Raw genomic sequence first — 15,603 nt, 5'->3', positions numbered from 1 at the left:
ATTGACATGTGTTAATGGTGTGACGTCAAAACTGACTCAAGTTCTGGCCATTCGGACGGAGGTAGGGTTGTTAGGGTGTTACGAAGGTCCCTTAAACACCCAACACAATAAAGCAGAATCCTATATTACTGTCCTTTGTATCTGTGTGCACCATGCCCATTAGAAGACATTAGTGTAATGCAGTGTTGTAGGCCTACCTTTCATAGGTAAACGCCATGTAACCAAGGCAACATAATGGGTTAAACAAAGAACAGTGATAGTAATACAAAATATAAATAAAAAAACGTGCTTATTGATGAATAAATATAATTCTTCTTAATTAAATTAGAGATGTCTGTTCAGCCAATTAGAAGACTAGCCTGGGAACCAGACGTGAGCTCATATTTCTTTTTGGTCTGCGCCCGTTGGTGACGCTCCATGGAAATTGAAAATGAACAGAGATGCATTGTATTTTTGTTAAAGTTGGAATCAGATCACGTTCACACCTGGTGCGAAGCGAATCAAACAAGAGAGCGGAACGAGACCGCAGTTTTCAAGCGGACCAGAATTTGTTTGTTTGGTTGTCATCGGAGTCCAAATGAGTGTCACACCACCCAAAGCCAACCTGGGGAGACTCCACAGGGTTTGGTTAAAAGTGTTCCAACTTGGTGCTCATCGTTCCCCTGGAAGTCTATCCTGGCTACATCATCCCACCCATCTTGGCTCATGGAAAAATAGCTTAATGCAATAAGCACGTCTAGATAGCACAACGTCCTTGACAATTTAAAAGGACCAATCTATATTATATACTTATATTCTGCTGCATTTTCGAGCATTCGCAGTTCTCCGTCGGGATGTTGGATACGCAATGCAATTCGCCGCCCCCTTATATGCTGGCTACTAACCATGTAACCATGTACTTCCAAAGCTTTCCAAATCTTATTTGGTGTTTTATTAGTCCTTAATGTGCAAAGTTAACAATGTACAAGGTAGGGTTAGGGTTAGGGAAATGATTTTGTTAGAGGACCAATCCCAGCCCTTGCCATTTCAGTCTGTCTCCGTCCATCTCCGTTGCCCTGACGGATAGTTAAAAAATATTGGATGCGCACGTAAAGATACGGAGAGGGTCTCCGACAGGCTCTCTGACGACGGAGAAGGCTCTCCGTGTCTACGTACAGCACTTTACGGAGTAGTATAAATCCACCTTTAGCGTTATTCAGTGTCAAGAGGACTGTGGGGGGTTCTGAGTGTTGGCTGTAGTGTTGTTGGTTGAAAGGTTCTGTGACACAGACCATTATAAACTGAAGGACCGACTGATTGAATGACGATGTAGTTGCGACGCAGACAATTGTGTTTCAATCTGAATACTGTGTTAATGAGCTGTTTGTGTGTGTCAAAATAAACGTCCCTCCTGGGGTTACACGGTGTATTTGATGCAGGTTTGACATTGTCAAAAGCATTACTCATAGCAAGTGGCTTGATAATCAGCAGTTAGTTTGGAGGCAGCCGGCTGGGCTTCAATCATAAGCAGCACGGAAGAACTTTGTAATCACAGAACAAAGGGCTCCACAATCTCATTGTTGATATCTGAGGATGGCAACATCTGGCGTTGGGAATGAATTAAACAGACCAGCCCTCTGCATCTATGCCGCTATATGGCACACACACCTTTCTCAGACTCTTTCGAAAAGCTGAGGAGACGTAACAAATTGTGATCCGATCGAAGACAAAGTGGAGATTGCAAATATCAATTGGCATTCATCCGCCCGGCGGGAGTGTTGTTTACCTTAGAGCAGGGATGCCAGGGTTACGGCCCACGGGCTGGAAACGGCCCGACTGTGCCTCACATCCGGCCCGCGGGTGATAAGGGGAATATATATATTTTTATTTTTATCTAATTTTTTTAATTTTATTTTTATTTAATTTTCGGTGGAATCCGTCAGTTGGTTTGTTGCTGCTGTTGCTGTGACATTGATCATGGTCTTCTCTATCACACCGATGTGCGTTGGTTAAGCCGAGGCGCAGTGCTCAAACATTTTTACAGATTACACACAGAGATAGCCGAGTTCATGCAGGGTAAAGGGAAGCCTGTGGTGAAATTGGACGACCCAGAATGGACCGGGGATCTTTACTTTTTAGTCGACATTATGGAACACCTAAAAGTGTTGAATGTTACTATGCAGGGCCGCAACAAACTCGTCACAGAGTATTATGATAATGTTCGTGCTTTTCAAAGTAAACTGGCGTTGGAAGACGCAGCTCTCCAAGCGCAATGCAGCCCACTTCCCCTGTCTAAAATCTCAGCCTGTCAATCATCAGAGTATGGACAAGTACGCAAACTTGCTTTCCGGACTCAGGCATGAGTTTGACAATTGATTCACGGTTTTTACTGAACTGGAAAAGGACTTTGCGCTTTTTCGCTCTCCATTCACGATTGACGCTTCCGAGGTCCCAGAGGCGATCCAAATGGAACTGATAGAACTGCAGTGTTGCGCACCGTTGAAGGATAACTACGCATCTGTTGCAATGGAATCATTCTATCAATCCTTCCCACCACAGTACCCAATGCTCACAGCCTTTGCAGGTAAAATACTTTGTATGCTTGGGACAACATATTTATGTGAGCAGGCCTTTTCCATGATGAATATTAATAAATCGCAAGTGCGCAATCGCCTGACACACGGACATCTGAATGATGTAATGAAAATAGCCACTGCCCAGAAACTGTCCCCCGATATGGATAAGCTGGTGAAAGTTAAAAGGTGTCTGGCTTCGACAAGTAAAATGTAGCTGAAGTAGGCTGGTCCCCCCATTTATCATAATCCAGTGTGATATGGGTGGGAGGGAATAAAAGGGGTTGGGGTTGACTGGTGATGACTGGCAAAGTTAATGTGCCTCATCTGTTGAGCCAATTTAATGTTTTTAGATAGCTCATATTTGGCTATTTTTTCAAAAACCTTTTTGTTTTACTAATTCCTACTGGATATTCAATCACATGGCCTATTGTTGGACTACTTTATTCTGGTGCTTACTTTCTGTGACTCGTTGTTTAGGCCTACTTGGCCTGGCCTTCTTTTAATTGGCCTAATTATGCATTGACGTGTTTTCATGTGCAAGCCTTCAATAAATATAATAAAAGTAATTAACAGTTTACACTTGTGTTAGGGTTAGGGTTATTATTTAAAGGAAATGTATTTTGTTGGCACTTAGTCTATTTTGTTGCATTTCTAATTTATAAATGTAGGCTACTTGCATGGATAGGAAAATGTTACGTTTTTAGGGTAACTGTCTCCTGCTTTAGGCTATGTAATTGTAGGCCTCATTGTGAGGCTATTTTGGTGTCAATGCAATTTCTTTTTGATGTGTAGGCCTTCATGAATAATTTCAAATAGCCTACCTATCCATGTGTTGAGTCAGTGTTTGGCCTTTTCAGTCCGAAAGTGAGGACCCTGAGGTCTCACTTGAAAAAAATCAGGCCCCCTGTCCAATATCACCCCGGCATCCCTGCCTTAGAGGTACAGAGGTCTTCCTCAGTTGTCCTTACTGAGCCCAGTCACTCCAATGCCTCACGGTGGTGTCCATTGTCACCAATAGGATGTAATATACTCAAGAATTACGACAATAAATAATAAAATACTAGGATCTAAGGCCGATCCCCCTTCCCCCACCGAATCATATTCCTCAGCCCCAAAATCCCATCCATACGATATGTGAGAATCTGCCTCTCCTTACCGCCCCTGAGCAAACGGCCAGCTCCAAGATTCTCCATACGTGACATCATCAGGATTCACACCTCACCCGCACCATTATTGACAGTGGATTGGGATTTCTGTGGACTCAGAAAGGTTGGAAATTTCTTCCGCCCAAATGAGCTTAATTTTCCAGAAGTAAACCAGAAAAAGCAATTATCCAGCAAGAAATATCTATTTGCCGAGGGGATGACCTTTCAGACCCTCAACAGCTGAGGCGGGCCCGACTCCATTCCCTTCCCATTTGGAGACAGCTCTACAATAATCCTCCCCAAGGTGGAAACACACCGCTCAGGTACAGGTATTTAATGTATAAAGGTTGGAAATCGAAGCTCACTCTAATCCAGGGGTGTCAAACGTATGGCCCGGGGGCCTAATCCAGCCCGGAGAAGAATTTATTTATATCTAATGATTTTTGAATAATTTATTTATATCTAATGTCTATCAGAACTGGCCCACCGGCATATCGCATTTCAGTGTTAACACGTTGATGTGCGTCTCGGCGCGGTAACCCTGGCGCGTCAACTCCGGCAGCCCATACTCCCGTACTCCACCCCCCCCATCATCAATTCCGCCTGTGGACCCTGTTATAATGTAATGTCCCCGATTAATGTAAAGCAATTGGCCCGCCGGCATATCGCATTTCAGCGTTAATGCGTAACCCTGGTGCGTCAACTCCGACAGATCGCAATCCCGCAACCCCCCCCCCCCCCCATCAACAACTCCGGCCCGCGACTTGTCCAAGACTTCAATTTTGGCCCACTGTACAGTTTGAGTTTGACACCCCTGCTAATCGATTCGGTTGATTCGGTTGTTGTCATCAGTGTTGGGGACGAGTTACAAATAACGGATTACAGTAACAATATTACTTTTTTGGGTAACAAAGTAAAGTAACGAATTACACTAAAAATATCGGTAACTACACTACTTTACTAGACTAAAGGAACGTGCGTTCCTGCATTACCCAAGCCGTGTTTGCCTGTGTAAAGTTCTGCTGCCGGTTGCACCAGCAGAACGTAAAGCCGATCATAAGTTCGGGTGTAAAGCTCGCCTTAATCCTACGCTCGACGTAGCTAGTTTCAAACTAAAGGTGTTCTAAATTTTGGTTGCACCACCATAACTTAAGTTTTAACGTTACTAGTAGTGCGTAAATTGTACCAGTGTCGCATTTAATGACTGTGTGTGTGCTGCTTGCCTCGGCACGTTGCCATAGTGATCGATTTGAGTGACGTAGCTGCTGGTGCGAAGGAGAGAGGGAAATGGAGGTAGAGACAGAGACGAGCGCTAAATTGCGGTTGTGTTCCCCCCCCCACTCAACAATCCCGTATAAGAGCATTTCTGTTTTAATTGTAGGGGACAAAGTGACCTTTATTTTGATAATTTTTTTGGAAAGTAAAGTAATAAGTAGTGAAGTTACTTTTAGAATACAGTAACAGGTAAAGTAATCTCATTACAATTTACAAAACAAGTAACAAGTAATAAGTAACAAATTACTTTTTTGGAGTAACTACCCCAACACTGGTTGTCATGCATCGCTAGTCCTTGTCATCATCGATGAACAATGTGGCAACATATTTTACCACTGGGAGAATGTCTTTGATTAAAACTCAGTGAGGATAATACCTCCGCCATTAGAATATAGAGGATTATAAGACTATGTTTGGAATTACATACTCCGATAACCCCACACCGTCCCCCCAAATGAAAAAAATTAACAAATCGACTTAATGGAATTAAAGTGAGCCATGTCTAATTCCAGTGATGCACCGCGCTTTGAACCGGGTGTGCAGTGAGCGAGTTGACACCGTGTGATACGACTGGCCCTGTTTAGGAGGGTTGCAACACAAGTAACAACATTAAGAAAGGTATGAGTTAAATATGACAAAGTGAATAGCATTTGAACTGAGGCTGGGGTTTATCTGATCCCCCCCTGGGCTGTGGGTGGACCACCAAACACAACACACCTGCTTTGCGTTCAGCATTTTATTTCCCATCCATAAAAATAAAGGAAAATGAAACCATAATGTGGGCATTGTCCAAGTGGCCTGCTAATCGGTGGTTTGGAAAGGCCAGTGTGATCACTCTTTCACCCTGAACGCTCACCTCCAGCATCACACACCGCATCGGAGAAACAGACTTCCAATCTGGAACGCGTGTGACGTCTCCGATTTGGAAAAATAATTATACGGGAACTACAGAGGTGTCAAAGATCAAGTTAAATGTCACAGATGAACACAGGAAATTACAATCATAAAAGAGCTAAAAAGCGGTTTATTGAAACACTATAACTATATGTCACTTTGCATATCACTACAATCGTCACCTTCATTCCTGGAAGGCGGCCTACCCTTTAGGTAAGGGAAGGCCCCTGAGAATAGGACGGCTGCATCCTATCATCTTCTTACCTCTTTGGTAAATAACTACGCTCTTTGCATTTGGAATGTTATTGTCTTTTGTCACACACATTTTACATTTTTATATAAAATACCAACAAAAAACGTCAGACGTAAAAAGGACCATGAAAAACACGAGCTAAAATCAGCTAAATGCCATCTAAAAACTAAACTAACTAGTGAACGAATGTAACTATGAACCCTGTTATGCATCGGTAACACACACGTCTGTACAACATGTTGTTTTCATACAAAAACTTGGGGCACCTATTCCATAAATAAACACATGGATCTAGGGAGGAATTGAGAAAGTGTGTCATTCAATTACCAAGTTAGGAATCCCATACAGAATACAGTTAAAAGATGACCTCGAAACATCTGCCTTTTGGTCCACACCAACCAAACTGCCACTGGCTGTAGACTCTGAGAGCGCCAGAGAGAGGGAGGCCCAGAAAGAGGGGGACAGTGGACATAAATAGATATTATAATAATATTTGATACATTATAATGATATTAATATCATATTTTTGTGCATGATGTGTTTGGGTAGTACTCGATATTGGAAAATATTGATTTATTATTTTTGGTTGGCTTACTACTACGGGCTCGTACACCACTACTAAACGGACAGCTCCAGTGAATGTGTTCTGTTATGTGGTACACTACACGTGTGTGGAGCTGGGGTCTGCCCTGGAATAACTGGGACCTACCGTTAGACAGGGGAGCACCACAGGGACTTCTGTCCCCTTTCCTCAGGGCATGGAGCGCCTGGCCAGAGGAGAGCCCTGCCGCCAGGAGACCTGCAACACAGTGGGTCAGTCGACAGCCCGCAGTAGACCCACAGCCCTTGTTACGAAGAAAGTGTGATTCGGCCTCAACGTGAATCCCGCTAGACGTGACATTTTGAATGGGGCCAGTGCTTCGCTCGTACACGTGTACACGCTTCACACCCACCGTCCAACAGGGCGGCCACGTTGAGGGCGTGGGTCCGAGGGGTGCTGTGCCACTGGTGCAGGACGACACAGCGCACCCCGCACAGGCTCAGGAGCAGGGCCGTCTCCACGGGGCCCTCCAGCGCCAGCTGCCCTGCACTGATGGATCAGAGAAGGTACACCTTTATGAGTCACCGGAGGGCCGTTGAGGTGTCGGAAACCAGCAATGAAAAGGAAACACTCTCAAGGTACAAGCCAGGGGAAGAGTACAGACGCAGACCAAGATGTTTACGATACAAATATAATAGGAATACAAATAGAGATAAAGTAAGACCTTGAGCAGCTGCCCTTAGATACCTGCAATGCACTAGAGAGAGAGAGAGAGAGAGAGAGAGAGAGAGAGAGGCTGAGCAGTGTGCAGCAATAAAGAGGATGTATTGAAGCGAACATACAGGCCAAGGGTCTCCTTTCATTCCAAAAAGAGACACCACGCCCACAACTCAGCAAACCATCGGTGCCGTAAATTGTAGCCTTTGCAGGATCTCCGTTAAGGAAGGGAAAAGTGGGATGGCAACTCCTTGACTCCATTCAAATCACTGTCCTTACCTTTTCTGCAGGTCCAGGTTTGACTGGCGTGCGGCGCTGGCTCTGTTCTGGACCAGGTCAAAGATGAGAGCTAAGTGGCACTCTGGAGGAGAGAGAGGAAATATTAATATATTGGCAGACAGACTGACTGAAGACAGAAGAATGACTGCCGCCACTCCAATAGAGGTGGTGTTTTCGAAATAATTAAATTAGATTTGTTGTGATAGCTGACCTGGGGGTCTGAGGGGGGTCTGAGGTGGTGAATAGCTATCTAGCGGTGTATAGCTGTCCAGGAGACAGGGCTTCCAAGGGAAAGTGCCAGGAGCACTCCTATATACTGTAGCTAGCGTTTGGTGAATATTTTGACACAAAGTGAATAACAAAGTACCATGGCCTAAACAAAAGCCAAACTGAAGCTCAATTAAACTGGAGATGTCTCACGTTTCAAAGTGTTCCCGATGGCATGCTGTATTCTAAACATGGGAAAACCATTTCTTCTTCTGTTCAAGGTCATGGTCACGAGCATTGGTGACCTTGAAGGCAACACTGGGAATAGGGCACGTGTACAGTAGAAAGCAGCATGGAGGCCACTGAAAATATGGGCAGGACTCCGCTCAGAAGAAGGGGTTGCGATCTAGCCACATATGGGTCTGGGATTGCACAGCAGAACCACAAGTGGGGGGGTGTTGGCGTCTGCGACTGTGTCTGAGGACGACACTGGCGTGTATGCATGGAGCCAGGTGGTAACCATGGTGCACAGACATCCCCTGGGGCCGCTAGGGCTGGTGACCTGAGTTTCTCCCATGTTGGGTCATGTCCAGCTGGTGAGTGAATAGCAGAATGCCATTGGTCAGCTACAATCAGCCTCCCGCTGGGCAGGGGGGATAGTGGGGGAGGGGCAGCCGTCGGCCGCGGGGCTAATGTTTTGTTGTGCTATGAAGTACAGCTGGTATTCAGAACAGGGTGTCAGTCGCACTATAGTTAGCAGCGCTACCGGCAGGCGCATATGTCTGGCCTGGGGCCACCGCGGGTGAGGCCAGAGTGGTATCTCTGTCAGTCACATCAAATAAAGACCAGCTATCATGTGGAGCCCAGCTAACCTTGCTACACTACAGCATAGCGGTAATTGGCTCAGGAGACGGAGTGGGTTGTCCGGAAACCCAAGGTTGCTGGTTCGAACCCCTGAGCCAGACACCTATCCCCAGCTGCTCCTCACGAGCTAGCAGTTGCCATGCAGGGTTGACACCGTCGTCGCTGTTGGAAAGTGTGTGTGAATGAATGAATGAATGTGAGGCAATAATAGTAAAAGCATATTAAGTGGCCACACGTCTGAAGTGTGCTGTATAAATGCTGGCAGTTTACCAATTACAGACAGCCTCAATACATTATTGGAGTTGAGAGAAAAAATAAGAAATAAATCGAATTGTGCTCATAGAAACAAGTTTTGACCTTTGATCCACATACAGGCGACATGGAGTCTAGGTTGCAATTTGTGTTGGGTGTTGGTGGTGGTGTGTTGGTGTTAGCACTTTTTACTATCTCTTTACAATATTCTACTTAAAAACTATAATTTTGCTATTTTATTAACCTAACTAATTAGTCATCCGGGCTTAAAGTAGCTTCCACTTAAGAAGAGTTGAAACAATGGCGTTGGTTGCTAAAAAGGGCACTACTTCGCCTAAATGGCAATTTTTTGGATTTAGACGTGATGAGAGTGGACAGCCAAGGGACACAACTGACTTTGTGTGCAAGATCTGCTCATGTGTGATCCGTGCAAAAGACGGGCAGACGACCAATCTACATGACAACTTGCGTGTGCGCCACGCAGAAGTTAATAGAAATGATGATAAACAAAATATCACGGAGCATAGAGCAGGATTGTGAACATTTACAATGTCTCATCTGCAAAATGTGTCGGCGTTGGCCGACTTACTTTTTAAAATTAGAATATTGATGCTGAGTGCCTCCTCTTTGCAACGGAATTAGTTTAAGATATATAACCATTTAATTTAACATACACGCACAAAAACTGCTGTTTTTAAATAAATATTTGGAAACGAAAATTCATGTATTCCGCAGTGTGCCTCTCTGGTATTGAGCGGGTCTGCAGGATCGCACTCTGCACAACCCAGTCAGTGAAAAAGTGAATGGTCACGGTCACGTACGCCTCCGTAGTCAACACTGTCCAAGCATCGTTGGTGAAGGAAACTTTCTCCGCTAAGGACAGGAGCTCACGGAGCGAGGCTGCTGCTTCGCTGTACATTTTCTCCATCCGCACAGTCATAGTTTGGCAACATGGCACTGCGTAATCTGGCTCGAGAAATACAATCAGATCGCGGAAGTCACGCCTCTGGCATAGGCTACCGTATTTAAAAGAGCATGCATATGCATTAGTTATATTCTCAATTTAATTTACAGAGCAATCCCTGCAAAGTTTTTAGAAGAGACTAGGATTAGTGTGTGTCTGACAGGGGGGGGCCTGTCATCACGATGGTGGCTCTCCATCGTGATGTGGGTCAGCCATCACGGCATCATCAGTCCACAACCCTATCGCTCACCATAGATAAGATGGCATCCCTTACTGTGTCCTAGTGGATGAAAATACTAAATATGTTAGTGCTATCAGTTCAAAAGGAAATTTAATTAAATAATACAGTTGAAATGGAACATTCAAAACAAAGCAGTGATTCACGTCAGATCGTTACAAGACAAAGAATACACTGTAAAACACTACTTTCAATTTGATAGATGCCCTGTCGCCAAAAGAAAACATGCTTATATAGCTTCACAGGAAAAAGAGGTCAGTAGATTACCATAGTTTTACAATCAGTACTTCATATATTTTTTATGTTGTATATTTGTTTTATCTTATTATATTAAGAAATTATTTGAATGAGAAATCAAATGTATGTTGTTACTCTCAGTAGAAGATGATCAGATAATGGGAGGATCTGGGAAGTCTGATTAGTGCCGTTTAAAAAAACAGGCAGACTAGTAATCTTTTTGATTCTGTATTGACAATCTGCTTTAAATTGATACATTTATATAACTGAACTGAGTTGGATACTTTTAAAATCTAGCCTACTCTGGCTAGGATCTCCAAATTGCCTACCCTAGCTTTAAATTATGAGTATTTTCCACATAAATAAAATTCTCCATCGGATTCCATTAATATTGTTGCGAGAGTATAGTTCATCCAGAGTGCAACAGTGAGACCTTGTTGATAGTTCGGGTGCAATAAAATATTCAAGTCAAGTACGTTCTTTTTTTTTTTCTTTTACTCCATTGTATTCTTGTGCTGTGTCGCTCACATGTGAAGCACTTTGGCTCCTGAGGCGACACCGATCGAATACACCTACAATAACAACTGCGAGAGCACCTACAATAACAACTGCCATGTCCTTGACTGTCAGATGGCAAATGTATTTGGTGCTGTGAGACTGTGTGAGAAGGAAACCATTGAAATGTTGCGTTGGGAATTGTCCATAATGTGTTTTGACACAAAATCAAACAACGGAAGGTCAAAAGCAACACACTGCACCTACGCCATGGCAGCACTAAGTCTTTGGACAAGGCCCCTCGGCCTGATTGACCCTGTGCACATCATCTCTGTGGGAATGACAAATGTCATTACTCCATAAGTGCTTGGGAGTGGTATCAAAGGTTACAGAGGCACTGTATGAATGCATTCACAGGCTCTCGGGGTCACCAGTGGCGGGTTGTGTCACCTGAAAATGTTAGCAGGTGACATACAGTCACCGGATTTGACAGAGCTTTAGTTTTGGTATGCATATACAGAACTCAGGACGAAGAGAAGTGGTATGGCGTTCAGTTTGGTTGGTGAGTGAGTGGTGTGGTGTGAAGGATTCTGTGGGTGGAGTAAATGAGGGGTAGAGTACCGGAGAGATCTATGGCCGCCAGCTTGACGGGGGGAACGTTGGCCATGAAGCGCTCCGTCCCCAGGTAGATGAAGCCGCTGCACCCGCTAAGGAGCTGCTCCACCTGGGCCATACTGGAGCAGCAGACAGAGAGGAGACGTGGAGCGGACACAGGGAACATGGCATGTGAACATGTTGCAAAGTTGCCATTCAAAAAGTAGATCAAAAACACTTTGCATCCCTGAGTGAGGTGGGAGATCAGTGTTTATAGCTGATTTAAAATGACTGTGAGACCATCAGATAATCCAAATCATTTTGTCTTCTAACAAAATCATCAAAAACATCTTGCGGTGTTCATGCCATGGTCAAATGGAAAATAAAACTGAAACCCAGGTGCTTCAGTTCCCGTTGATGGAGGGAGGTGCGTCATGATGACATCATCGCAGACCCCTCACGTACATGCCCTTTATCTGGAGTGTTGTGACATCATGAGCAGGAAGGACGGTGAGCAATAAATTACTTGACACTCACCTTCCTCAAGAGTGGAACATCCTGGCGTGTGTGGTTTCTTATTTTAACCCACGACCTTTGACCCCCGAATACGTCTCTGTGTGCATTACCTTGGGGTGTGTTTGCTGCTGCCCATGAAGCCGTCCCAGAGAGAAGCACCCTGCTGGCTGTGGTCGTCCAGAGTTACCTGCATCCTCTCAGCCAGACTGCCGCCCTCTGTGTGCGCACGCACGCACGCACACACACACACACATGCATACATGCAACACACACACAGAATCATAAACATATACACACACGTTCATGAATAGATGCATACATATTAAACACACACATACACACAAACACACACACACACAGAGTGAGAGAGAGAGAGAGAGAGTAAGTATACATTATTAGTGTGTGTGTGTGTGTGTGTGGAGTGCTGAGTGAAGACCCTTGAAAAGAGTCACTAAACTTCAGGGACAAAAAGTACACAAATCTTGACCAGCAAATTACGTGAAGGATGCTTGGAGGGGCTTCTTGCAGAGTGTGGAGTGTAGGGGTGGGGGCGGTTGACATGTGGGGGAACTGACTCTCCCCACCCCTGCAGAACATTAATCACCTCACGGCTCTGTCCCCCCACTGGCCATCAGAAGGACTTCCTGCCTCTGCTCCCCCGGTGCAACGCATCGGCCCACTACTGCCACGCTGGCCCCTACCTCCACCCATCATTCTCCTCCCCTCCACCCATTCCTCCCGTCCACCTTCCCTCCCCTCCCCTCCGCCCACTTCTCCCCTCAACCTATTCCTTCCCTCTCCTCCACCCTTCCCTCCCCTCCACCCATCACTTTCCTTCCCTCCACCCGCTTCTCCAGTCCACCTTTTCATCGTGCGCTAAATCTGAGAATCTGAAGAAGGGTGGCTTCTTAAAAGTAGGCCATATGGATTCTACAGTCACATGCCCCCAGGGCAACAGCTGGAGCATATGACTTGGATGTTGAAAGTGTGCAAACTACACACTTCTACACACACACTTCCTCAAGCACACACACACACACACAGGGTTTTATTCAGTGTTATTTTGGTCCAGATCTTGTCAAAAAGCAGTGGCTGTCTCCACACTTTTCAACGTGAAACTTTCTTCGTCCAATGCAATACAAACACGTATAGGCACATAAAGGTGGCAGTGGAACTGTGTGCGTGTGTGTGTGTGTGTATGTGTGTAGTCTAAGTGTGAAGATGTCATTTGTGATAAGACCACACACTTTGGGGAGTTCTGCAACAGTGTTCCCTGTGGGATAACCTGGGAGAGATGCCATCTACTTCTCTAATAATGGAACTTTGGGTTTTAATTGCCTCACTGTCACTGTAATAAACTTAATTAATCTCTCACTGTGTGCGAGCGAGGTGATCTTCACAACACACTGGATAAAAGTACATTTTCTTTTATGAGATATATTCATTTTTACTCACCGTAGTTGCTGAAGTCATTGTAAGGGTCGACAATATCTGAGGTGGTGAGTTAAGAAGAATGTTCTATGGAAAGAAAAAGTATGCCTCTAGGGGGTGACTAAATAGATTGCACAGATCCAATCTTTTGTTACATTGTGGTAAAAGAGATGTTTGACCTTCAAGGGGGTTACGATAGCATGAGGCCCAAATGGCCTGTTGACATCCTTTAGGCTAAATACATAGATCAACCAAACACTCAATCTGTCTCTCTCCACCTGTCTCTCTCTGTCCATCTGTCTCTCTCTGTCCGTATGTCCGTCTGTCTGTCTCTCTCTGTCTGTCTGTCTCTCCCTGTCTGTCTGTCCATCCGTCTGTCTGTCTGTCCATCCGTCTGTCTGTCCATCCGTCTGCCTGTCCGTCCGTCCATCCGTCTCTCTCTGTCTGCCTGTCTCTCTCTGTCCGTCTCTCTCCGTCTGCCTGTCTCTCTCCGTCTGTCTGTCTGTCCGTCTTTCTCTCTGTCTGTCTGTCTGTCTCTCTCCGTCTGCCTGTCTCTCTCTGTCCGTCTGTCTCTCTCTGTCCGTCTGTCTGTCCATCTCTCTTCAAAGGTCATAGTGTTTACTCTCTTTCCTTTCACTTGAGCCGTTCAACAAGCATTTCACGACTGTAACTACACTCCACGGCCCTGCCCTGTGTTCCTGCATAAGATATGGTCTCCCTCTGGGTAAGTCAGACAACCAATTCTATATGAGGTCAAACAACCCATTATTAAACTATTAGCATTTTTTATGACAACTCGTTATCAACCGTTGAGCAAGTTTCTAAGTTATTGAAATGTTTCAAAGAGAGTGAGTGTGTGTGTGCCAGCGCAGTGAGGTCAGTAACACTGGGATCAGTGGAGGCTTTGATACTGATAAAGAAAACACACGCTATAACTTGCTCAAAGTTATAGTGTGTAATGAACAACACATAATAAGCAGAATATTATTTGAAATCGACAGCTCTTGAAAAAAAGAATACATTTAAAATCCCGTGCATCAACTGGGAAAGTGTGGGGAGGCAGCACGCGGTTTACTGGAGGCTGGGGGAAAACACAAAATTCACAAATATGTATTATTATATTAGTATACAGATCAGCACACAGAATAATAAACAACATTATGTCATTGATTAAAAAGCCATACTTAAAAGCGAGGCCAAGGGAAAGTTTAATAGTTTCCGGTGCAGCCAGCAGGTATCTGGCGGAGGCAGATTAATTGACTGAACTCACCACTTTGATGGCTCTGCTTTGATCTCCCTTCCCCTTGGCCGCCTTCGCCCCTTTGGTCTCCTTTTTATTGTCACCTTCAACTGCCACAAACAGGACGCAGAAACAAATTAAGCACACACACAATTCTGGGCGAGACTTGGTTTACAGGGTGGAATTTATGACTAACTGACCTCCAGCTCTGTTTATTCTATCCGATGAGACAGTATGATGACCTGGCATTAAAGTTACATTTCTTCTTCGGGTACACTTTCGGAAGGTCCACTGTTCAAGGGGAAGGAAAATGGTGTGATCTCCTCATTTAGAACCAAACACTCCTTACTCATTGGACTGCTTGAGGGGACAGACGGAGTAAGACGCAGGACTTGCTCTGGGACACTGGGTCCCAGAAGATCGAGGTTGTGACAAAACATACGGCATACGGCAAAAAGTAAGCATTTGCACATGTTTGGGGGTAAGCTTCCCATCGCAAGCTCTCATTCCTCTAGGGCATGTTTCATGCAAAGTGCCGCGCGGAATAACAAATAGCACCTTCGGAAGTGGCCTGGGGTAGTACATCTTCTTGACACAATGGTAAAGTGTAGACGTCAGAATGATGGTAATGCTTTGTTGGAGAGGACAGGAGGGGAGGGATTCGTTTTTGTTGGTTTTCCATTGTTATCCTTGCTTTGGGACGATGGGTGATAAGGTGCCATATTTCTGCTCTCTCTCTCTGCGGTTGTGTAATATATGCAAACAAAAGTCCAAATATGTGCATTTGAGCTTGCACACTCGCAGACAGACACAGACACACACACACACACCCGTGCCCACGTGCTGAAAGATGGACACAGAGCACAGAGCGCGCACACACACACACACACACACACACAGGAGCAG

The 15,603-nt window shown here is 45.0% G+C and overlaps 1 protein-coding gene across 1 annotated transcript in view; it reads right to left on the bottom strand.

Moving 5' to 3' along the window:
• Window positions 1-468: 468 nt before the first annotated feature.
• cfap46 (cilia and flagella associated protein 46) overlaps window positions 469-15,603 on the bottom strand; it is a gene marked incomplete at both ends in the record, with an annotated part of 89,763 nt that continues 74,628 nt past the window's right edge. Inside the window, 7 exons of the mRNA XM_084470203.1 lie at window positions 469-485; window positions 6,832-6,921; window positions 7,076-7,212; window positions 7,660-7,741; window positions 11,538-11,650; window positions 12,137-12,240; window positions 14,728-14,807. Coding sequence (XP_084326329.1) covers window positions 469-485; window positions 6,832-6,921; window positions 7,076-7,212; window positions 7,660-7,741; window positions 11,538-11,650; window positions 12,137-12,240; window positions 14,728-14,807 — 623 coding nt within the window. The remainder of the gene's footprint in view (window positions 486-6,831; window positions 6,922-7,075; window positions 7,213-7,659; window positions 7,742-11,537; window positions 11,651-12,136; window positions 12,241-14,727; window positions 14,808-15,603) is intronic.

The sequence above is a fragment of the Micromesistius poutassou genome (assembly GCF_964030765.1).
Source record: "Micromesistius poutassou genome assembly, chromosome: 7".
Taxonomy (NCBI): domain Eukaryota; kingdom Metazoa; phylum Chordata; class Actinopteri; order Gadiformes; family Gadidae; genus Micromesistius; species Micromesistius poutassou.
The sequence above is the reverse complement of the archived record's forward strand: the minus strand, read 5'-3'. Positions and strand labels throughout refer to the sequence as shown.